Genomic DNA, 23,599 nt, shown 5'->3' with positions numbered 1-23,599 from the left:
CACCAGGGCCAGGGCCCAAGCCACAGCAGCTGCCTGCCCCCTTGTACTCAAATATAAGATGAGGGCCCCACCTCCCATATTAAATGTGTAAAAACCTTGTCTTGGATTGGAGTAAATGCAGCATGTTTCTATTCTAATGAGTATGACGCAAATACATCGGCAAATAAAAACAGACCCCAAAATTGAGAGCTTAGGAGAACAAGATCATAGCATAGAAAATGAGGGTTGGAAGGGACCTCAGGAGGTCTCATCTAGTCCAACCCCCTGCTCAAAGCAGGACCAGCCCCAGCTAGATCCTCCCAGCCAAAGCTTTGTCTAGCCAGGTCTTGAAAATCTTCAGCGATAGAGATTCCACCACCTCTCTGGGTAACCTGTTCCAGTATTTTATTACCCTCCTCATGAGAAAATTCTTCCTACTATCTAACCTCAACTTCCCTTGCTCCAGCTTGAGACCATTGCTCTTTGTAATGTTATCTGCCACCACTGAGAACAGTTCAGCTCCATCCTCTCATCTTCTTTGGAACCAGCCTTCAGCTAGCTGAAGGCTGCTATAAAACCCCTGTCTTTTCTTCCCTAAACTAAATAAGGCCAGTACCCTTAGTTTCTCCTCAGAAGTCATGTCCCCCAGCCCCCTCACCACTTTTGTTGCCCTCCGCTGGACTCTCCCCAATTAGTCCACGTCCTTTCTGTAGTGGGGGGCCCAAAACTGGACACATACTCCAGATGTGGCCTCACCAGTGCCAAATAGAGGGAAATGATCACCTCCCTTGACCTACTGGCAACACACCTACCAATGCAGCCCAGTATGCCATTGGCCTTCTTAGCAACAAAAGCGCACAGCTAGCTCATATTCAGTTTATGGTCCACTGTAACCCCCAGGTCCTTTTCTGCAGAGCTGCTGCCCAACCAGTCAGCCCCCATCCTGTACTGGTGCATAGTCCTAAGTGCAGGACTTTCACTTGTCCTTATTGAACCTCATGAGATTCCTTTTGGCCCAATCCTCCAATTTGTCTAGGTCTCTGAATCCTAGCCCTACCCTCCAGTGTATCTACTACTCCCCTCAGCTTGGTGTCATCTGCAAACTTGCTGAGGGCGCACTCTATGCCATCTTTCAGGTTGTTGATAAAGATATTGAACAAAGCTGGGCCCAGGACCGACCCCTGGGGAACTCCACTTGATATAAGCTGCCAACTAGACATTGAGCCATTAATTACTACCACCTAAGCCTGATGCTCCAGCCAATTTTCTATCCACCTTACAATCTGATCATCCAGCCTGTACCTTTCTTAGCTTGCCTGTGAGACTGTATCAAAAGCCTTGCTGAAATCAAGGTATACCACATCTACTGGTCTCCCCACATCCACAGAGCCAGTCATCCATCCTAGAAGGCATTCAGGTTGGTCAGACATGATTTGCCCTTGGTGAATCCATGCTGAATATTCCTAACCATCTTTTTCTCCTCCAAGTGCTTCAAGATTGATTTCTTGAGGACCTGCTCCATGATTTTCCAGGGACTGAGGTGAGGCTAACTGGTCTGTAGTTCCCTGGATCCCCCCCTTTCCCCTTCCTTAAATACGGGCACTATGTTTCCCCTTTTCCAAGCATTCAGGACCTACCTCTCCTGATCACCATGAGTTTTCAAAGATGATGGCCAGTGACTCTGCAATCGCATCAGCCAACTCCCTCAGCATCCTCGGGCCGTCTGGTCCCATGGACTCTTATATGTTCAGCTTTTCTAAATAGTTCCTAACCTGTTGTTTCACCACTGCTGGCTCACCTCCTCCCCAAACTGTGCTGCCTGCTGCAGCAGTCTGGGAGCTGACCTTGTCTGTGAAGACTGAGGTGAAAAAGGCATTGCATGCTTCAGTTTTTCCACATCATCTCTCACTAGGCTGCCTTCCCCATTCAATAAGGGACCCACACTTTTCCTGATCCTCCTCTTGCTACTGACATACTTGTAGAAACACTTTTTGTTATTCTTCGCATCCCTTGCTAGCTGCAACTCCAATTGAGCTTTGGTCTTCCTGACTTCATCCTTGCATGCCCAAGCAATAGTCTTATACTCTTCCCTAGTTGTTTGTCCAAGTTTCCACTTCTTATAAGCTTCCTTTTTGTGATTTAGCTTACTGATGAGGGCCCTGCTAAGCCAAGCTGGTCTTCTGCCATACTTGCTAGACCTCCTGCACATCGGGATGGTTTGTTTCTGCACTCTCAGTAAGGCTTCTTTAAAGTAGAGCGAGCTCTTCCGGACTCCTCTGCTCCTCAGACTGGCTTCCCAGGCATTACTCTGATCTCACTGAAGTTCAACCTCTCACTAAATTCTGTGTATTAAAAATACTGTTCAGCTGCTGCATACTAATATGCAATGAAGAAATTCTATACAAGCCTGTAGAATATGGATTCTTCTTGCATGTGAATGCAGGTTACAGTTTCTGCAAGCAATCCCAGCTGACACTCACAAACTCACTACTGTCCTTGGCTCTTAAATATTATACCTATGTGCTCTTAAGTTTACCTTAATGTAAAGATGCTACTGCAACATCTTTTCCTTTGGTCTCTTTGACACTTCCTAAGTACAGGGTGCTCTTTCACGTAAGTGACACCTTGTAGCTCAGTGGCTGACTTTCTCACTGTCCCCACACAGCCCCCTGAAGTCTCCAGGGGTTTAAGCATCCTCTCCCAGAGTGCTGATGTGTTGCTAAAGGCACCCAGGCTCATGCTGGATCAGAGCTGGGTTGCTGCAGCTCACAGCTGCCTAACCAATTGGCTACTTGGCTAAAACAAGGGAGGGTTATCCTCCTCCTCCATTTAAAGTCCAGAAGGTATGTGCACACACATTCAGGGAGAAACAGAATTGCAAACTGTGGTTAAGTGCCAAAAATGGGGCTGATGCAGCTGGACAAGGAGCATTTGGGCACAAAGTTAACACAAGGTCTTGTCCCAAATATTCTAGATATTTCTTAGACAAAGTTAGGGTTTCCTTGCCTACAGTCTGATTTATCCATAAACGAGGTGCATGAAAGATTAAATGGTTAAACTGTAATTATATTTATACCATTAATGCATTACAGTTAACAATTAATAGTTAATATATTTTTCTGAAATAAGGCTTGTTTGCTACAGTGGAGTTCATTGCATCAGTTTTTCAAACAATGTGTGAATTATAATGTGGTTTACCGGGACTACAGAGTGTGGCAGCATGGTGTGTCCCTCAGCCCAACCCGTCCGTCCCGCTGTGCCGGCGTGGTAAGACCCTCAGACCAACTGGTATGTCTTACCAGTTAAACTAGGGGTGGCAATATGGCAGATCTGGCTGGTGGCCGGACTCCATTTTCTAGCAGCCCTAGCTACCACCTGGTCTCCTTGCAGACCCCAGGAGCATGGGAGTGTGACTGCGTGAGGCCATGACAGTGCAGGGTGCAGAACTGGGGCTCTGCCCTGGCCCGGGCCTGTGCTGCCACTGCCCCCGCGCTCCTGGGGTCTCTACAGACAGGCCAGGGGCTGTGCAGGCAGGGTGTGTGGCCAGGCGGGGAGCTGCTCCCGGGCCGGGATCTTGCAGCAGTGACAGCACAGGGCAGGGCTCTGCTCCCAGCGTGCCCCTGCCCACAGAACCTGCACCCGTCACCGGGGAATGGGGGCAGCGGACTGTGGCTCTGCCCCGGCCCCGCTGTGTGCTGTCACCACCACCCCAGCCCCAGAGCAGCTCCACACACAGCTCCTGGCTGGTCTCCATGGAGACACCAGGAGCATGTGGGTGTGACAGTGTGGGGCTGGGCCCGGGCAGAGCCCCGGTTCTGTGGCCCTACACTGTCATGTCCCCAGGCTCCTGGGAGACTGGCCAGGAGCTGGGGCTGCCAGGAAATGGAGTCCACTGCAGGCCTGATCCAGCTTACAGGCTGGACTTAACCATTTAGCTCAGTGGTGAGCAAACTGATATAATCAGAAGAGTTTAAACAACTGATTTTTAAAATAATATTTACATTCCCACCATGAACCCAGGTGCAAATCAACAACTCTTTCTACTACCTACAAACACAAACAGAGGTGGAACCTCCAGCAAAAATGTTACTGAATGCCTACTACCAGTCTCTTAGGGGGGCTGCCCATTCACCGTGCAAGTTTGGTGTCAGATCTCTTAGCTGCTGAAAACTATTTAGGTTCCTCACCAATGGCCTGAACCAAGTATCACTGAAGTCAAGAACACTTACATTACAAGAACATTAAAAACATTTCTGGTCCAAGCATTATTGACCCATTTAATTCAGAGTTGAGTAAATTTAAAAAAATCTAAATACATTGAAATATTTTAATATAACTGAATAAATACATTTATTTGAAACTTCTGTATTTACCCTTTGAGTATTATAAAACTGGAAAGAATTTGCTATATAACAAACAGGATTATTTTTTGCTTAAAAGCTTCCTTGAACATAATATTGGAGGTATATCCAGAACTGCTGTAATACATTTTGCCAATTATTTTTTTACTCAGTTTTTAACAGATTGAGAGGAAATATGCCAATATTTGGCTTCCATAGGTAATTATCTTTATTTTTTTCAGATTGTACAGCTATAATAACTACATTTATAAACAAATATGTTGAAAAATACTGGCTCCATCCAATATGTCACATACAAAGGGGCATGAATATTAGGTCTTGCATGCCTAACTCACAAACAGCATTAAATAGTTAATTATTAGTAAAGAATTATGGATTTCTGGGGTATATTTTATATAAATATCTTTCATATTACGCATCATTGTGTTTTTGATACTTTTAACATACATCCTTTTGATAGTTTTGAATACAACACAGCACAGGAACTGTGCTTTCTTTAATAACGCATGCATATATACAGCATTTTATTTTAATATTCGCTAATAAATTTTCAAATTCTCCATTTTGTGTTTGCAGCTTAGTAATGAATCAGTGATAATTTAACATGTGACCAAAAAAGGACGACAGAATAAGTAGTAAACTTGACTTTTTATCTTTTAAATCTGTGAATTTAAATTATCAACTTCAGTTTGCACTTGGTTTGGTTTTTTTTGCATTAAAAGGTGAGCAGGGAACAATGTAATCAAATTATCCTTTAGTGTTGTTAGTTTGTTTTGCTATCTTGGCATTTAATTGTGACAGTAGATGCTCTTCTTTATTTTGTGTTGGTAAGACAGCTCTGGCACGGGGCAGAGGGTGACGGCAGCGGTGACCCTGGCTGCAGAGCTGGTGACCAAGGGGCTGGGGCTGTGATGACAGGTGAAGCAGATGGAGGATAACCTGGCCTGTGCTGGCCCTCAATTGCCCTCCTGCTCCCAATCGCCATGTCCAGCTGGAATTCTGCGGCTAGCTGCCCCTTGGCCATCATGAAACCATTAATCCTATTCCAGCCTCTCCAAAAATTATTTAATGAAAGTATTACTGCACATGGAATCAACTTCAGTGTTACATAGCTGTCACAATACATAAGAGAAATCTACATAAAATAAATATTACTAGGTAAAGTGCTTTTTACAGAAAATTATAGTCATTTTGAGAAATACTCACTGAAGTATTAGCGTGACTAATCGAATGGCTTCAACAGCAACATCATATTCCTTATCAAGTGTCATTGATACAATGCGATCCTGAAAAAAATGTTTGTTACAATTACAAAACACATTATACGCACAGCTTACAAAAGAATAAATCTTTAACAGATATTCTTCTGAGTTAGACTCAGGACAACCATTTGAGTTCTTTCTGAGAGGCTATGCTTCCTTAGTGGAATGTACCTCCATTGCAACGTGTAGGACAGGTTCTACATCTAACACAGAGAAACACACCAGAGTGGGAACATGTGCTAACTAACGTACTTTCCTTTGGCCCACATCGCTGTGCACCATGCAGGAGCCAGGCAAACAACTTGTGGCACAGAAGCACCACTCTGGACAAATGTCATATTAGCATACCTCCCCTGCAAAGGAATGGAGGTAAAACCTTATTCAGCCTATCTAAAATGTTCCTAGAGACTGTCCTGCACCCATGAAGAGAAGACAGAAGTGAAATGATTTCTTTTCCAAATATTTTTAAAAAAATGAAGCAGACGTGCCAGTCATTTTGTCTTTCAGTGACACAGAAGCACTGCTCCCTGCTCCACAGTACTGGGCAAGGAATAGCCGCTTCATGAGAAAAGAATTGGAGATCTACTGTCCTTAAAAGCTTGAAAAGGAGTTTATTGAGCTACTAAGAGCCAAATTAAAACCTAGACCACCACTGGGAAAGAGAGAGAGCTGAAGGAATTTGCCTTTGGAACAGAAGAGGGTCTTTGACTTTAGGTTCTTTCTTCACTACTGAAGTAGACTAACAAGACAATGTCCCTACCCAATAAGATTTCGTTCCCTTGAATCTTATAACATTGTGGTCAGACAGGCTACCTTGAAGTTCACAGTGTTGACAGGTGGTCTTTTTTTCCTTCAAGGCCATTTTTCTTGTGCCGTTCTCAGGGACGGATCCAGGATTTGGCAAAGTGGAGACATAGGAGCAGCAAACTGTGCTAGAGGTGGTAGCATCCCCAACACTCAGCCTCTTTCTGGAAGAATCCCTCCACTTTCTCTCCCCGCCTGCCTCTGCTGCTTTCCCTACTGTCCTGGGGGCAGGGAAAGCTTCAGAGCTGCTCCTGCCTTCTCCAGCTGAGCCACATGAGACGAGGGCTCAGCTGGGATAGTGAAAGCAGCAGTGAAAATGGGTGGGGATGGGTTCCCCCACCCTGACTGCTCCCCCTGGAGCACACATGGGGAGGAGGAACCCTCCATCCATTGCCACTGCCTCCAACTGAGCCATCCTCCATATTGCTGAAGTAGACAGGAGTGGGCAATGGGGAAAGCAGCAGTGGGAGGCAGGGGAGGAAGGAAAGTGATGTGGCTCTGAGCACAGAGGGGAAGGGAGAGGGAACTCTCACTTGCCTTGGGTACTTTAAAGACGTCCCCCAGGGACTCCTGTGGGGTGGTCTAGTTGAAAAGGGAGGCACAGCTGTGCCACTACATCCCATCTGGATCTGTCCCAGCTGTCCTTATTCTAATGTGATTGTACCAGTCAATGAGTACACTGCACTACTGAATATAGGACCTGGTCTCCTAAGTCAGTGGTCTCCAAACTTTTTTGATCGCGCACCCCTATCAGTAAAAAAGTTTTGAGCATGCACCCCCAATATATGTATATTTATATAAATATAAATATAAATAGAAGTTTTAATATTTTCTTCCCGCACCCCAATGGATCATCTTGTGCACCCCCTGGGGTGCACGTACCCCACTTTGGAGACCACTGTCCTAAGTCATTTGGGTATTTTTTAAAATGTTACTTTTGAGACATCTGATTTGGCCTTCAAAAGAAATGATTCCCATCTTTTCCATATGGATTTGATGTGGAAAATATATGCTTCTTTCTGGCTGAATAACATGTGCCTTCTTAGTTTAAGTATAGGAATAGTCTCTAACACCCAGTCAGAAAGGCTGAAAAGGCAAAGCCATTATTCTCATTTGAGAAGTACTATTATCAACTCCCCTTCACCTTAATTAGATTATATCAAAGGGATCTTCAAACTACTAAGGAATTAATAAGAGTGTTACTAGACATGTCCAACGCTTCCTAGGACTTGTCATTTGAGCTTGAATAGTCAACATGTCTCTGGAGATTTCTTCTGAAATTAAGAATGGAGAAGCAAAAATGTTGCACTAAAGTACTCAAGTCAGATAAAACCTGACCAGAAAACATATGAATAGCAAGTAGCCATGGAAAAACAAATGACAATTAAGTAAATTATTTTTCTAAGAACCTCTCAGTTTTGTCTCTACTGTGTTCCTTAGGCATCTAGAGTCCACTGGGGAGAAAATTTATTTCCTGTGAATTTGTTACAGAACTTGTATATTACCTTTGTTAAGTTGGAGCAAGCAAGTATAACACTAGGACAGACACAGATTGTTGCATTGTTTTTTTCCCATTCCCCACAAAACAGGGAGAGAACTTTAAAAGTCATTTGTTCCTGAAGGTAGAGAGAGAATTTCTTTGAGTAGTCCCAATAGTAAGAAAAGCAAATCCTAGTATTGGCATTGCTTTAGTGGCTCTAGATTAGCAGTAGTAGTCACAGGCAAATCTTTCAGACTGCACAGGGAGAACATGAGGCAGCCCTATAGAGAATCTTTTGAAGATTTTCTTATCATTTTCTTGGGTGGTGAGTGTTTTGTTCTGAATTGCCAAGCAAACCTGGCTTATCCCAAGGGTTAAGGAAGAAGCTTAGAGTTTGGATTTTCTTTCCTCCCTATTGGCTTGATTCTGTTTTACCAAAGAAAAGGGCATATTTCCTGAAACAGATCAAGCCAAAGAAGGTCATTTTACAGAATCACAGAAATGAAAACTGAACCCACTTAAAAAAAATCTGGTTCAACCCTCTGCACACAGCCAAGTCAGGTATACCTAAACCATCCTTGACATATGTTTGTTCAACCTGCAAGTTAAAGATCTTCAGTAAAAGATATCCCACAACTTCCTTACATATCCTGTTCCAGCATTTTATTTTTAATAGTTAGAAATGTTTTTCTAGGTTGGGATACTGCTAAACCTAAAACTTAGGGATCAGTTCCAAGTAGATGTTTTAGTTACAAACCAGATCTAGGTACCTAAATTATGCCTAAGTCCCAAAGTGTGATCCAGACTGGCTCTGGTTCAGGAACCACAAAACATGCTAGGTACTAATACTAATTTGAACCTCCATTTTGGACTACAAAGTTCCCTCAAGCCTAGTCTTCTGCATGCATTCAGTGGCAATCCATTCTGATCACCTAGATGTCTAGCTTTTGCCTAATCTTTGGTGCAATCCATATTGCTGCTGGGGGAGGTGCCCGAATTTACATAATTTTTAGATGAGCTCCATTCATTGGGCATCCTGAGAGCATGCCTAGCTAACCCGGTCAGCATCAAGTTCAAGTGAAAAACACCGAAGAGTAGGGATGGAAAATATGATCGGAGGTTGTTCAATTCAAATTGCCCACTTTAGGCAAGATCAGTCCCATCTAAACCATCCTGGACAAAGCTCTGTCTAACCTCCAACACAGGTGTCAAATATATGGCTGGATCTGGCTCATGGAGGCATATGATCCAGCACGTGGGTTGCTGGACTGACCCCATGCACTGGCCGTTGCCCTGTCCTAGCCCCAAGGGCCACATGCATAGCGAGTCCCAGGGCTATTGTTGAGTGTTGCACATAGGGTGCAGGGCTGGACCAGCTACATGCTCCATGTGGCAGAGGGGCGCGGAGCATGGGATGCCCAGGACTGGTTAGTAGGATACAGTACACAGGACCGGTTAGTAGGATACTGTATGGAGCACATGCCCATACTGGTCCCGTGCTGTGTGCAGAAAGGGGACTGCACCTTCTCTGGATCTACCCCGCTTCTGGGTGAGAAGTACTATTCAGCCTCCCTGTTGAAGGTGGACCACAGTGCAGAAGGGACCCTGACTCCATAGCTTAGAGGTTAAGTGCCCAGCTAGAGATGGGGAAACTTGCATTCTGGTCCCCGCTCCAAGGTTCTTTGGATTGTTCTTTTGCATCTGTATATCTAAATTCTGCTTAAGTCTCATTTTAGGTGCTTAAAGCAGTTCTCTGGAGCTTGCCTATAATATCTAGCTTTAATCATCGTTGCTGCAAATTAAAAGAATTTCATTTTGCTCTTAGTCCAGTGCACAAGGTGCACAAACAATCACTGCCATCCTTATAACAACATTTTATATACTGGAAGACTTATATCTTCTCTTCATCTTTTACTTCCTTCACTGAACAACTCTGACTTCTGAGGAGACTTTACAGTAATTGTAATGATGCATAAAACCAATCAGAGTACAAAAGGGATTGTAGGGAATTTTTCAGTATGATGTACTGTAGCTATGTTTGGAGTAGAGAATTTTAGTCTCCATTCCTGTCCTATCTAGAATTTTTCACTGGAATTTTTTCATCATTTTTCAAAGTAAAATAATTCAAATTTTCTTGGGAAAGTAACTCAGGAGGTTTATCAAGACAATATAGTATTGTTAAAAGACACTGAATATGGCAGCAGTGGAGTCTGAAATCTTTCTGTAGAACAGTTGCAGTGCAGGTTGGCAGAACCAGCAACATTTTCCCTACAATAACCTATCAAGGTGCTTCCCCTGAAATATAAAAATACTACAGCGCAAATTGATAATAATGCTTTCAGTACTTGATTGTTTCATAAGACTACCAAAAAGGATACCAATTTATTCAGGCTAGTCAAAGTACCACAGAAGATTCTTCCAAGAAACTCATCTCCGCACCATGTTCTAACAGGATAACCATTTTCAGAATCTCTCTCGCAGAAAAACTGCAATTCCTCTTTAGTGGGGCATATGCAAGTTAATGCACTGCATATTTGTTTTTAGTCTGAGTGTTTTTCTCTGTCCATGAGACACCTACATGGTTTTGTACTTCATTTTAATGCAGTCTATGCACTCCAGTTTCAGGGACACAAACACACATAGTCTAAAATTATTTAAAAGTTATATTGAAGGTAACACTTTCCATTTTACTTTATACTTCCACGTACACTGTATAAGGCTAACGGCAAACTTAACTATTAAAATGCAATATACGCAGGAGTAAGGGGTAACGAAAGTGAACAAGTGGACTGTGTGATGGATCAATAAGAATCACCCCCATGCCTAGGGACAGATATTTAACAAGTTAATTTAAAAAAATGGATGCATTTCTGTCACCCTCATAAATTACATCCAGTAATATTCCTGCTTCTGGTCTGATGCTTCCTGCTTTTGACTTGCATTTCTTTAACTTAAAAGACCAAGAGGCCTTTCTCTATTACAAAAAGTGAACTTAGTTTTGCTTTTGTAGCTTTATCAGTGGTTGTCAATCTTTTGAGAGTTGGGTTACCCCCTCCCCAACTTTTCTGAATTAGGCAGTAATCCCAGTTGAGAGCCACTGTTGTGCTACCTCAAGCAGACCTCACCCGGGTGCCACTGCTATTGCCACTAGGGAAAACTGACCTGTGTACCTCATGCACAGCCAGAGTGGGAAAGGTTGTGGCATGAATACGCTCTCCTGTCTCATTAGGGTTACCTGATAACCCTAAAGCAGGCAGGAGAACTAGCTCAAGTGGCAGCTTTCCTGGTCCAACCCTGCATGGCATCTCCCAGGAACACAGGCATACAGGGCAGGTGGAAATGTCCTGTGTGCCTCTTTCTAGAAGCATGGTGGGGGCTGGACTAGGAAGGGCTGTGGCACAAGCCAGCTCTCCTGCTTCCTTTAGGCTTACCAGAGAACCCTAATGAGACAGGAAAGTATGTGTGTGCTGCAGACCTTCCCACTCTGGCTGTGCAACAGGTATGTGGGGCACTTCTACCTGGCTGCAGAAGCAGCACCTGTGCTGTGGCACCCCTGAGAGAAGTCTTGCAGCTCCCAGATGCAAACCACAAACCCAGATAAGTCCCTGAAAAAACAGAGAGACAGCCAGTATAGCTCTTTCCTTCCTTTAAATTAATGCACATAATTTCAGGGCGCTGAAACAGTTAGGCGAGATAATTTTAGTCTTAGTGTAGGCCTTAAAGATCCACATTTTTTCTTCTTACGTTTTTGTCACTCTTACCTTGAATCTGTTAGTGAATAGCTCCAGTTTAGGAAACAACTCCCTGTTGGTATACAGGCTTTGAAGAGCTTTCAAACACTTCAACCTCACTTCACCTTGCTAAGTAAAACAAAATGAGGTTGGTTAAAATAATATCCAAATTAAAAGCGCACATAGATTAAGTAGCATAATTTGAACCATGTCTAGATGTACAATATATTTTAGATAACTTATTTACATGGAATATTAACAATCTTGCCAAGCAATTCAACAATTCAGTTAAAATATACATAAGTAGTGAATAATCTTTAAAATTAAATATTAGATTTATTCCTTTTTTTGCTCACACAAATGACTTGACCTGCATTACTGAATAACTATAGCTCTTTGGTGTCTGTTGAAAGAATTATATATAATACAAAAACTTAATACATAAGGTGGGGGAAGAGTGGGGCAATTCATCAACTCAAACTCCAAGAGGATGAGAGGTAGGCAAATATCAATCTCATGCAGCTACACATCTTCAGGAAATAAATTACATGCAACTTTTTCACTGGATACTTCATGCACTTGATTCTCTGCAGGGATTTAACAAGCTTTATGGATCTATGTTAAAAATAGTTTGTATAGGCATCAAAAAGGTTACAGAAATCTGCTGCTGCAGCATGATTCACAAAACAAAATATAAATGCAAAGTACTTTATCCCAGTACTAATGCAAGATATTTTGAGAGCTAAGGTATCTCAGCAAAATAATATAAATCACTGAGCTTCTGACCACCTCACTTCCTTTCTGCTGATCTTCATACAACCCAAATGGAAGACAGGTAGAGGTCAGTGACTGGGAATGTACAGAAGAACTACATACAGGTACAGGTAAATGACCACTGCTTTATTTTGGGGGTGTCCCTGCTAATGTGAGACTGGTTCTGTCAGACTTTGGAAGCGTGTTCTCTGGCTTAGATACTTTTATAATACTAGTGCAGAAGACTCTGGAGGGATAAAATAGTCTCTTGAATGGATTTTTTATGTAGTTCCGCAAATAATTTGCCTTCAGAACATTTTACAGCATAGAAAGCCTCAATGTATGATGCACACAGGAGATAATGAAATTCTAGGCTCCTGATGTGGGCCTAAGAGCCTAAGTACACCAAGCTCATTAGCTTCAGGACAAAGTCTTGGTGGTCCAAGAGAAAGCTGATGAAAGATTCAGACTTGGTGGTCCAAGAGAAAGTTGATTTAAGATTCGGTCAGGGAGAATCCTGCAGAACTTTCCTTTGGCTTGCCTAAAATTCAGAATCTCTCCAAACAGGGAAGAATTGGTTGAGAATGTGAAGATGGAAGGTAATGTAGGTGACAGTGACCATGAAATGATACTTCAAGATCTTAAGGGGAGGAAGGAAGGAGAGCAGCACAATAAGGGCAATGGACTTCAGAAGAACAGACTTTAACAAACTCAGGAAACTTGTGGGAGTCCAGAAGAGTGGGCTGTAGTGTTAAGGAGGCCCTTGTAAGTGTACAGGTGCAAGCTATCCCAATGCAAGAATGGGAAGTGCAAAAGAAGACCAGCTTGGCTACACAGCAATCTCTTCAATGAGTTGAAACTCGAAAAAGAATCATACAACAAGTGGAAACTTGGTCCTATTATTAGAGATGAGTTAAAGAGTATCACATGGGTATACAGGGAGAAAATTACGAAGGGCAAGGTACGAGGTGAGATGCAGATGACAAGGGACATAAAAAGGGATTTTATAAGTATATCAAAAGGAAGACGGCCAGAGAAACCATGGGTCCCTTACGGAATACATCAGACAATTGAGTTACTGATGATGCAGAGAAGGCTGAAGTATTTCATGCATATATTAGTTTAGTCTTTACAAATATCAGATGACAAGTACGTCTGGCAGCAAAGACAGGAAAGAAGACAGTCTAAAGTAGCAGAAGTACAGGTTAGGCATTACTTATGGAAGCGAAATACTTCCAAGTCTGCAGGGCCCAATGGGACGTATGCTAGGGTAGTGAAGGAACTGGATAAGGAATTCCAAAGCTATTGGCCAGTTTGGAAAGATTCCAACACAGAACAACACAAATGATTAGGATTCTGGGAAACAAAACTTGTGAGGAAAGGCTGAAAGAACTAGGGTTATTAGGTCTGGAGAAGCACAGACTGAGAGGGGAGTTGATAGCAATCTTCAATTACCTGAAGGGCAATTGCACAGAGGTAGATGGGCCCATGACCACAGGGAACAGGACTAGAATCAATGGCCTCAAGTTGCACCAGGGGAAATTTAGGTTGGAGATTAGAAGGAACTTTCTGGCTAGAAGGATGGTCAAGCATTGGAACAAGTTACCTAGAGGCACTGTGGAATCTCCATCCTTGCAAGTTTTCAAAAGCAAGTTAGATAGACACTTGGCTGGGATAATTTAGTCATGAATGATCATGCCTTGAGCAGGGAGCTGAACTAGATGACCTTGTAAGGCCCCTTCCAGCCCTATTTTCCTGTGATCCTATGCAGGAGGTCACCATGAACTTGAAGCATTTTCTATTTTCTGGAATTGTCTTAAAACCTAAGAAATTACATAAAAATAAAAAATGTGTTAAAAGCATTAAGTTTCTAAAATCAAGGATACTCAAAAGTTTGGAAATGCCAGAATTAAAGCTGCTTGTTAAATCTTAGTCCAACCCCCCAGGTACATATGCATTATGATATCATGTTTATTATATGATCACATCCTATACATCCCAAGTACCCCTGCCTCACTCATTACATAGCAGGGACACTGAATAAAGAAAAGAATGCAAGAAGGGATATATTTCAGCATTTAAGGTACATGCCTAGGACCTGGGACATCTGAAATCAAAAGACGCCTACTAGAGATGTCCTAACTTATGCTTGGCAAGGCTATTATGCATTAATGTGGTAGGAGTATCAAGGCTGCACTGGCAATCTTGAATATTTTCCTAACTGTGGATTGACTTTCCATTTTTAACATAGCCTTTACTAAAAGCTTTTATATAGTATCTCTGGTTCCATTTCTTTTCTCTGATTCACAGGTTTGAAGATGAGCAAAACAGTAGGAAATAATTCTGAAGTGCTTAATTTATTTCACATCAACTACAGAAACGACTGGAGGCATACAGAACAGAAACAGGCAAATATACGTCAGTTATCAACTCTGAACCCGACCACAGCATAGGATTAAAAGATAAATAAAAGCTTCCATTTGAAACCTAAATTAATCAGCTTTGCAACCGAGTCTTCATTAAATAGAAACAGACCTCTGATTAGACAGGGTTCCCCATGCACTTCCAAATAAAATGCAGTAAATACTGAAATAGTAAGGATCCAAATCAAAGGATGCTGAATTAAATACAGGTTCTGATTATAAAGGTCCAGTTAATCAAGTATTCTAAATAGAAATTAGAAAATATGTATGATTAATGATGTGATGGTATGCAATAGACTTATCTGGGGTTTTTGCAAAGAGGCTTCTGTGTATGAAAGCAAACAAAAACTGCACAGCTTGCCATATTTCTTTTGAACAGGTTAGAGACAGGGGGTGGAGGAGGAATGAAATGACAGAGCTGTACACGCAACAAAATTGGCCTTTAAAGCAGCTTAAATGCCCTTTTGCACCGCTTAAATGGCATTGCTGTTTACACTGTCGGCGGTGGATTGAGCGTTAAATGACTTTGGGACATAACAAAATAAAACATGTCTGACATGTTTTAGTTTGCTACCTTATAGCTGAAGAGGGAAGCACTGGGCCCATGCAGCTCAGGGGCTGTGCAGGCAGCCCATGAGGGCAGGTTCCACTGAAGAAAAAAAAACAAAACAACCCCTAAAAAAAACCCCAGTGAGCCTAATATTTTCCCCCCCTCCCTAGAGCCTGCCTGCCTGAGCTGCATGGGGGCCTAGTGCTTCCCTCCATGGCCATGGTGCCCCTGGGACTGCCCAGGTCAGGTGCCTGCAGATGTGTGCCACCTGGGGGGGCACCACTGTGGAGGGAAGCACCGCTCCCCAGCCCACAGCTCAGGGACTGCTTAGCCCACCAGCAGCTCGCTCTTCCCGCTGCTGGAGAGGGAGGTAAGGATCGGGCCCAACCCTTGTGTACATGCCACAGGGGTTTACTTTGGTTTAATTTGAAGCAGTGTTTTTAAACACCCACTGCTTCAATTTAAGAAGAATTAAACCAAAGTAAGCCACTGTGGTGTGTACAAGCAACCAGGGTTTATCACCATTAAAAGCTTACAGTATTGCTTGAAAACTTCTCTATGTCCCATTGCAACTTTGATACCTCTATAGCGTCTTTTCAAGAGGAGTTCTTTGGTTTGGAATCTTTAATATTTTATAATGGAAAATGTAGTCCTGTTCTCCCCCAGCACTCCTCAAGCTTCATAGTTAAAAATGTATATATGATGTTTTCCATTGCTATCTGTCCTGCACATCCAGTATTTCTTTTGCACCCAATATTTGTCCAGAGAATCTAGTTATTTTGTGAGGTCTCTGTTCATGTGAGACAAGTATACTTTATAATCACTCCAGCCAAGATTCTTTGGGTAAAACCGACATCTTTTATTAGAACAACTCAAATAGTTGGAAAATTTCTTCTTAACAAGCTTTATGATCACTGCTGTATTCTTCAGCTCTTTGATAATGTAAGTAGATTCATAGATGCTAGGGTCAGAAGGGACCTCAACACATCATCGAGTCCAACCTCCTGCCTAGGCAGGAAAGAGTGCTGGTGTCAGATGACCCCAGTCAGATGCCTATCTAGCCTTCTTTTAAAGACCCCCCCAAGGTAGGGGAGAGCAGCACCTCCCTTGGAAGCCCATTCCAGATTCTGGCCACCCTTACCACGAAGAAGTTTTTCCTGATATCTAGCCTAAATCTTCTGTCAGTTTGTAACCATTGTTCCTTGTTCCCCAAGAGGCGCCCTGGTGAACACAGCATCTCCGATCCCTTGCTGCGTCCCCCTAATGAATATGTAGGTGGCCACAAGATCACCTCTCAGCTTTCTCTTGCAGAGGCTGAAGAGGTCCAGGTCCCTCAGTCTCTCCTCATAGGGCTTGTCCTATAAGCTCCTAACCATACAAATGGCCCTCCTCTGCACCCTCTTGAGGTTATCTACATCCTTCTTGAAGTATGGTGCCCAAAACTGGACGCAGTACTCCAACTGCAGTCTGACCAGTGCCACATAGAGGAAAAGTATCTCCTCCTTGGTTCTATTTGTCATGCATCTGCTGATCCATGATAAAGTGCGGTTAGCTTTGTTGATGACTTTGTCACACTGATGACTCACGTTCATCTTGGAGTTCACTATGACTCCGAGATCCCTTTCCGCTTCTGTGCTGCTGAGAGGGTCACTTCCCAGCCAGTAGATGTGCTGGATATTTTTCCACCCAAGGTGCAGCACTCTGCACTTATCCTTGTTGTACTGCATCCTATTGTGTACTGCCCACTTTTCTAACCTGTCCAGGTCTGCCTGCAGTCGTTCCCTACCCTCCAGATTGTGCACTTCACCCCACAATTTAGTATCATCTGCAAACTTGGACAGAATACACTTCATGCCCACATCCAAGTCACTGATGAAGATATTGAAGAGTACAAGTCCAAGGACCGAATCCTGTGGGACCCCACTACCCACATCCTTCCAGGTCAATGCCGACCCTTCTACCACCACTCTCTGGTTGTGACCCTCCCCCCCCCAAGTCAATTTGCCACTCATCAGACCACGTAAACATTTATGTCACAGCCTCTTAATTTATTTATGAAAATGGGATGAGATAATGTATCAAAGGCCCTGCTAAAATCCAGGAAAATGATATCCACCTCTATTCCTGCGTCTAAGCATTTTGTGATCCCGTCATAAAACAAAACCAGATTCGTCAGGCATGATCTACCTGCTACAAATCCATGCTGGTCGCCCTGCTGCATTATTTTTCCCACTGGACTCCCACAAATATGATCCTTCATAACCTTTTCAAAGACTTTTCCCAAGGATGGAGGTGAGACTGACTGGCCTATAATTACTCGGATTCTCCTTCCTCCCCTTCCTGAAAATAGGGACCACATTGGCCCTTTTCCAGTTGTCTGGGACCTGACCCAAGTGCCACGAGCGCTGAAACATCCATGCCACTGGTTCTGTTATGACACTGGCCAATTCCTTCAGTACTCCTGGATGCAGCTTTTATGATTGCAGTAAAAGTTATCTCTTTGTTAAAAAAGAAAAGAGGAGCCACATAGTGGAACTTGACCTCAGACAGACATGATTCTCATCTGGTGTCAGCGGAAATCTACAGGACAGAGTCTGAAGGAATTCTTTCATTACTTGTCCAGATGGAAATCTTGCCCTCCTATCTGACCATGGCCAATCAGAATGCCAGTCTTTTTTTTTTTTTTTTTTAAAACAGAAGGAGGATTTCCCTGACTTGAAATGAACAAATGAAGTTAGTGTCAGAAAAGTTCCATTCAGGGTAATGAAGATTACTTTTTCTCTGTGCTTCCATATTTTTGTTTTACCCAGGGAATCGGAAGTATTTGACTAAATTCACACCGAATTCTTTTTTCTAGCCCCAAAGACATGCGTTCATTAGCGATCCTTTCACTTTGTCTGCCTTTAAGCAGCGTAAGGGGAGCAAAGAGTGCTTCCTCAGATGGGAAATATGTCGAGTGCATATCTCTAGCCTGTTAAAACAGTGGTAGATGACAGATTTCAGGGACTAGTTGTACTGGTCTTGGTTCCTCCAGTAAAGGAAATCCATCTCCACATCCTTTCTCCTGCCAGGTTCAGGGCTAATGGATGAAACTGAAGCTGTGTGCTTCACTGCCGGTGCAACATAGCCATCTTGCACACAAAGGGATAATTCACCTGACATGTCTGATAGCACACAGCAGGCATGTGGTCTTCCAGTATTTGAAATACTAGGTTTCTAGTTGATTGAAAAGCTACATAAATATTTAACCTAGTTTCTTGTTGCTTCTAAAATCTGGGGCAACCTAGCTCCTAGTTAACGTGCCCAAGCCTAGTTTGAGGTGTCTGTATAAGTGCAACTGAGGAAGACAGAGGTCTGAAGGGCAATCCTACTGAAACTTTGTGTCTGCTGTCCTACCATGAGAATGAGTAGGATTTTGCTGAGATAAGTGAATATTCCAAGGCTATTCAATGCTGACAAGGTTTAATGCAGGATAATTCATAAGGCTCGAGTTCCAGGAAGAACTACCCTGTTTGCTGAGACTGGAATTTCAGAGTATCAAGTCTGAAGGGTATTGCAAACTTGTTTTCTAGCATCAACACATAAATAAAGGTAATACTTTGACTTTTCCATTTGAACTGATGGCCTAGAGCATGAAACATTCATCTATCTGGCATTGCTGAGTTTGTGTGAATTTTAACTAAATGAACCTCTTTCCTAATGAAAGAAGATGTAGATCCCGTCAGTCATAACTTGGGAAAAGAATCATGACACATAAAACATGTTTTCTTGTAAGACTCCCTTCTGCAGCAAGGCCTTTTGCTAGTTGACTCTTACATATGCCCCCGAAGTCATGTGGTGCCTCCCCAAAAATAGCTGGCAATATACATGCATAAACATCCTGAAGAAGATGTCTTTTCTTTTAAGGCATTAATCCTACAGACCCCCTTGTGGGAGTAGACTCTCTCACCCTTTGATTTTTTTTCAGTGCAAATGATACAAGATAGTTTAGACCAGGATGCTGGGCAAAATAAGAAGAGTCCTTAGTTGTGTGGGTACTTCCTATCCACTCTGTAGCTGGTGGATCTTTTGTCATCTCTGTTGTGCAGGTGGCAGTCAGTAATGAGAGTGTATGAACTGTCATACGTAATGCTTCTTATGACCCATTGTATCTGTTCCAGGGGGAGACAACTGAAGAGATGTTTTACCTTGTGCAGGTGCATTAATAGCAAAGGTCTCCAAAGAGTCTCCCAGATCATCACCACCCACTCCCCTTCTTCCTGGTACCTGGTGGAAACGTGGTTCAGGGATGGGTATGTTTATTACTGCCAGATCACTGACATCAGTGTTAAAAGAGCTGCCCGGTACTAGAACTGCTAGAAGTATGTTGTTGATGTTTGGGCACTGCTACCAAAAGGTGAGAGTTATATTGTTTACTAGCCAATAGCCCATTAGGAATGACGGAGGGAGGCAGGGTGGGGGGTGGAATGCTGTCACCCACCACCCTGAACTGCCGCTGTTTCCCAAGAGCAGGGTGGAGGGGGAAAGTTTGCCCCTCCATCCCCCTCAGCCAGCACCCTGTGCTGCTGCTGCCGCTGCCTGCTAGGAGCAGGACCGCTTCGTCCCCGCCATCATGGCAGCACTCTGCTGCACCGCCACCACTGCCTCCTGTCCCGAATGCTCTTGCAGCACTCTGCTTGGTTGTTTCAGACAGCTAATCAGAGCGCGAATAAAACGTTATAGACAGACAGACAGACGCTTTTATAATATTAGAATGCTACTGGTGCTAGGATGGGTGCAGCCTGTGCAGAAAAAAACTCCTATGCCTAAGTCTTGTTGCTTCTACTTGGGCTTCGAGATATTCTTGGAGAATATCCCTCTTAAAGAAATCGGAGATGGATGTAACCCCAGGACAATCTAGGGTGGCACCCAAGGCAACCTGGTGCGGACCTAATATGCATCACTGTTGTCTGAGATCTGAGGAAGGGTTCTGGACTCGAGGGAGAGAGACATATAGGAGAAGCAAGCATTCTGTAAGGCAAGTTACTGCTACACCTCCATGAATTTATGGATGGAGAGGACACTCCTGATTGTAGTGCCAGCCAAATCTCCTGGGTTAATTTTGGTTCCACTATGGAGTATGCCGAGAGCTTTTCTAAACAGTAGTCATATTTCTTCCTTTTCTTTAAAAGGTCTTTAACCAGGTTCCTTTCCTATCTTTTTGGAAAGGTCTGGTTCCACAGCAGAAGCAGGAGTACCCTGTGCATGAAAGCAACAGGTTCTGCCTCTGGGATCTGTCTCTGAATACTATCTGCACTCGACTCTTTAGATGATCGTGATGCTCCCTGGTGTCTGCTTGATATTGCTTTAAGAGGAGCCAAGGATTTCAACAACACAATAAGAGAAAATTTTCAAAAGTGGTGGTAAGCCTTGAATAAGGATGACAGATAAGTTTGTGCTCTTTGTGGTATCAAGTGAAGGGATCAATACCTTCAATACCTCTCCACTGAGTTAAGCCTGCAGCCTCAACTTCAGTTTCCATTACTCTGGGACCAAATATGCACATAACAAAATAGCGCATCAGCGGAACTTCCCTACACATAAAGATACCAAAGCTATGTATCTGACCCTAGACAGAGTGCTGGATATATAGGTTTCCCTCTGCCAAGGGAAAATATTATGTAAAACATTGATGCTCACTAAGTTTTTATAAACTCCATAAGTAATAATTAATTTTTGCCAAGCAGAGAGGACACAGCAAAGCGCCCTCATCTTCTCTGTGGTGCAGGAAAAGGAACAGAAGTGGGTCAGGGAGGTTCTTATCTTCAATATGGATGTTATTAGAGCGTGCACATGACATGGCTTTGATAAAGGCCCTGTGAGCTGAAGCATCAGACTCCCTCCAAGATGATAAATGAATGTTCCTATTTAATAGTTTCACAGATGTTAGGATTGGAAGGGACCTATTAGATCAGTGAGTCCGACCCCCTGCCCTGGGCAAGAATGAGTGCTGGGGTCAGATGACCCCAGCCAGGTGTCTGTCCAATTTCCTTTTAAACACCTCTAAGGAAGGGGACAGCACCACCTCCTTTGGAAGCTTATTCCATATTCTGGCAATCCCCCTGTAAAGAACTTTTTCCTGATGTCCAATATGAATTTGCTGTCTTCCAGTTTGTGGCCACTATTTCTAGTTACCCTGAGAGGCTCCCTGGTAAACACTGCATCCCCCATTTCTTGCTGCCCTACCACAATGAGTTTGTAGGCAGCCCCAAGATGACCTCTCAGCCTCCTCTTGTGGAGGCTGAAGAGGTTCAGGTCTCCCAATCGGTCCACATAAGGTTTTTTCTGTAGGCCCTTAACTAGACGAGTGGCCCTCCTCTGAACCCTCTCCAGGCCATCCACATCCCTCCTGAAGTGCGGTGCCCAAAACTGGACGCAGTACTCCAGCTGTGGCCTGACCAATGCTGCATACAGGGGAAGTATTTACCCTTTCTCTTAACAACATGAAAATGGCATGCAATTAAGTGGAAACATTTTCTTTAATATTATTTTAAAATAACAGAGGAAATGTAGTACCTAACTTGGGAACTTAGTACTGTGTAAGTCACCACTAAGGTCACTAGCCTTAATGGGGTTTAAAAAAGGATTAGGATAGACTTAGATCAGCGGCACTCAACCTTTTTCCCTGGTGGGCTGGAGGGGCAGTCCATCTTCAGGGCTGATGTGGCTGGTGGTCCCAATCAGGGGCCTTGGGCAGGCATGGTGGGGAAGAGGGCTTGGTCTGGCCCAAAATGACCCTGAGGGGCAAATAGGGGGAAGGGACATAGCTACTTCTCCCCGGCCATCAGATTTCCTGATCCGTAGGAAGATCTGTAGGCTGGAGGTTGAGCACCCATGACTTAAGACAATGAGAGTACCCAAAGTTTCACCAGAAGGAATACAAATAAAAAACAAGACACCTGAAATTAAAAGGGAACAGAAGCCAACTTCTGACTGATGGGCTTAGGAAGCAATTCCCACTATAATAAAGTAAGCTTCCTATCGTCCTGTCTCTACCAGTACTCACCTTTCTAATGCTGTGCTGGAGCCACCAGTGTGAGTGTGCGCATGTGCGTGCGCACGCACGCACACATACACACACACACACTGGTGGCTTCAGCCAGCATTAAAAAGATGAGTACTACTGGAGACAGAAACACAGGAAGCTTTTAAATGAGAAACAACAACAACAAAGAAAAGTGCAACCTAAATTTTCAAGAGACGCAGGTTCACACTAACAAGTGAATGCTTTTGTCATTTCTCTTTTCATTCCCATTTGAATCTAAAGTTCCTTTATCATTATTAAAAAAAACTCTTAACGTAAACCAATTTAAAAAGCACACATACGCAAGATCTTTAGCTATTTTAATAGCTGATCAGATCTTCCCATCTCTTACTTCAGGATTTTAAGAAAAAAGCATAAAAAGAAAATAAGTAATTCAGTACTTACATGCATACTGGTGGCTTCAGCACAGATTCTATTATAAAAGCCTAGGTCTTTCTTTCTGTCTGTAATGCTTTATTCGCACTTTGATCAGCTGACGGAAACAGCCAATCAGAGTGCTGCAAGCGTGGGGGGTGTGCTCCCATGATTCCACAGCTGAGCCAAGGCCAGCCCCGCGCTGCATTGCATGCATTTGTACAAACGGCTAAATGTGTGTCAGTGCTGAGAAAATGGTGGTGGTTCACTTTTGCACTAAAACACCTTCAATTTCGTTTTAGTTCAAAAGCTTGCCACCAACATTTTCTCAGCGCGTATTTAGCTGTTTATACAAATGTATACACCACAGTACCAGGGTGCTTTTAAAAGCGCCTGGCGCTGTGGCACAACAATGTATACAAACGCCCTGTCGTTCTTTCTTCTCTTCAGTGTGGCAGAATCGTCTTGAGAGGTGATTCAAAGTCCAACATAGCATATAAACAAATGCCTGTGATCTGACACTACAGATGTTCAGAGGACAACATCATTAGGAAACTTTCCTACATAGCATTCTCTGAAGTGATCCTAGAAGATTAGTCTCTCTCCCATAAACAAAGAAAAAGCAGTATGGGGATAGATTGCTGGTAGGAATGCTAGTGGAGGAAGAACCCATCAAAACACTCTAATATAATAAAAGCCTTTGTCTGTCTGTCCGTCTCTAATGTTTTATTCACACTCTGATTGTCGTCTCAGCAGATGGAGCGGTGACACTGCGAGGTGTTGGGTGGCAGCACTCTGTTCCCCCCCCCCCCCCCGCC

At 43.4% G+C, this 23,599-nt stretch overlaps 1 protein-coding gene across 1 annotated transcript in view; it reads right to left on the bottom strand.

Moving 5' to 3' along the window:
- The window catches only part of STAG1 (stromal antigen 1), a 295,978-nt gene that overhangs the window by 99,333 nt on the left and 173,046 nt on the right, over positions 1 to 23,599 (bottom strand). Inside the window, exons 10-11 of the mRNA XM_019503764.1 lie at positions 11,648 to 11,746; positions 5,547 to 5,626 (exon numbers count right to left, since the gene is read on the bottom strand). Of these exons, the coding sequence (XP_019359309.1) occupies positions 5,547 to 5,626; positions 11,648 to 11,746 (179 nt within the window). The remainder of the gene's footprint in view (positions 1 to 5,546; positions 5,627 to 11,647; positions 11,747 to 23,599) is intronic.

The sequence above is a fragment of the Gavialis gangeticus genome, unplaced genomic scaffold (assembly GCF_001723915.1).
Source record: "Gavialis gangeticus isolate Ggan-Ray unplaced genomic scaffold, GavGan_comp1, whole genome shotgun sequence".
Lineage (NCBI taxonomy): Eukaryota > Metazoa > Chordata > Crocodylia > Gavialidae > Gavialis > Gavialis gangeticus.
Note: the sequence above shows the minus strand (reverse complement) of the source record. Positions and strands in the feature narration are given on the sequence as shown.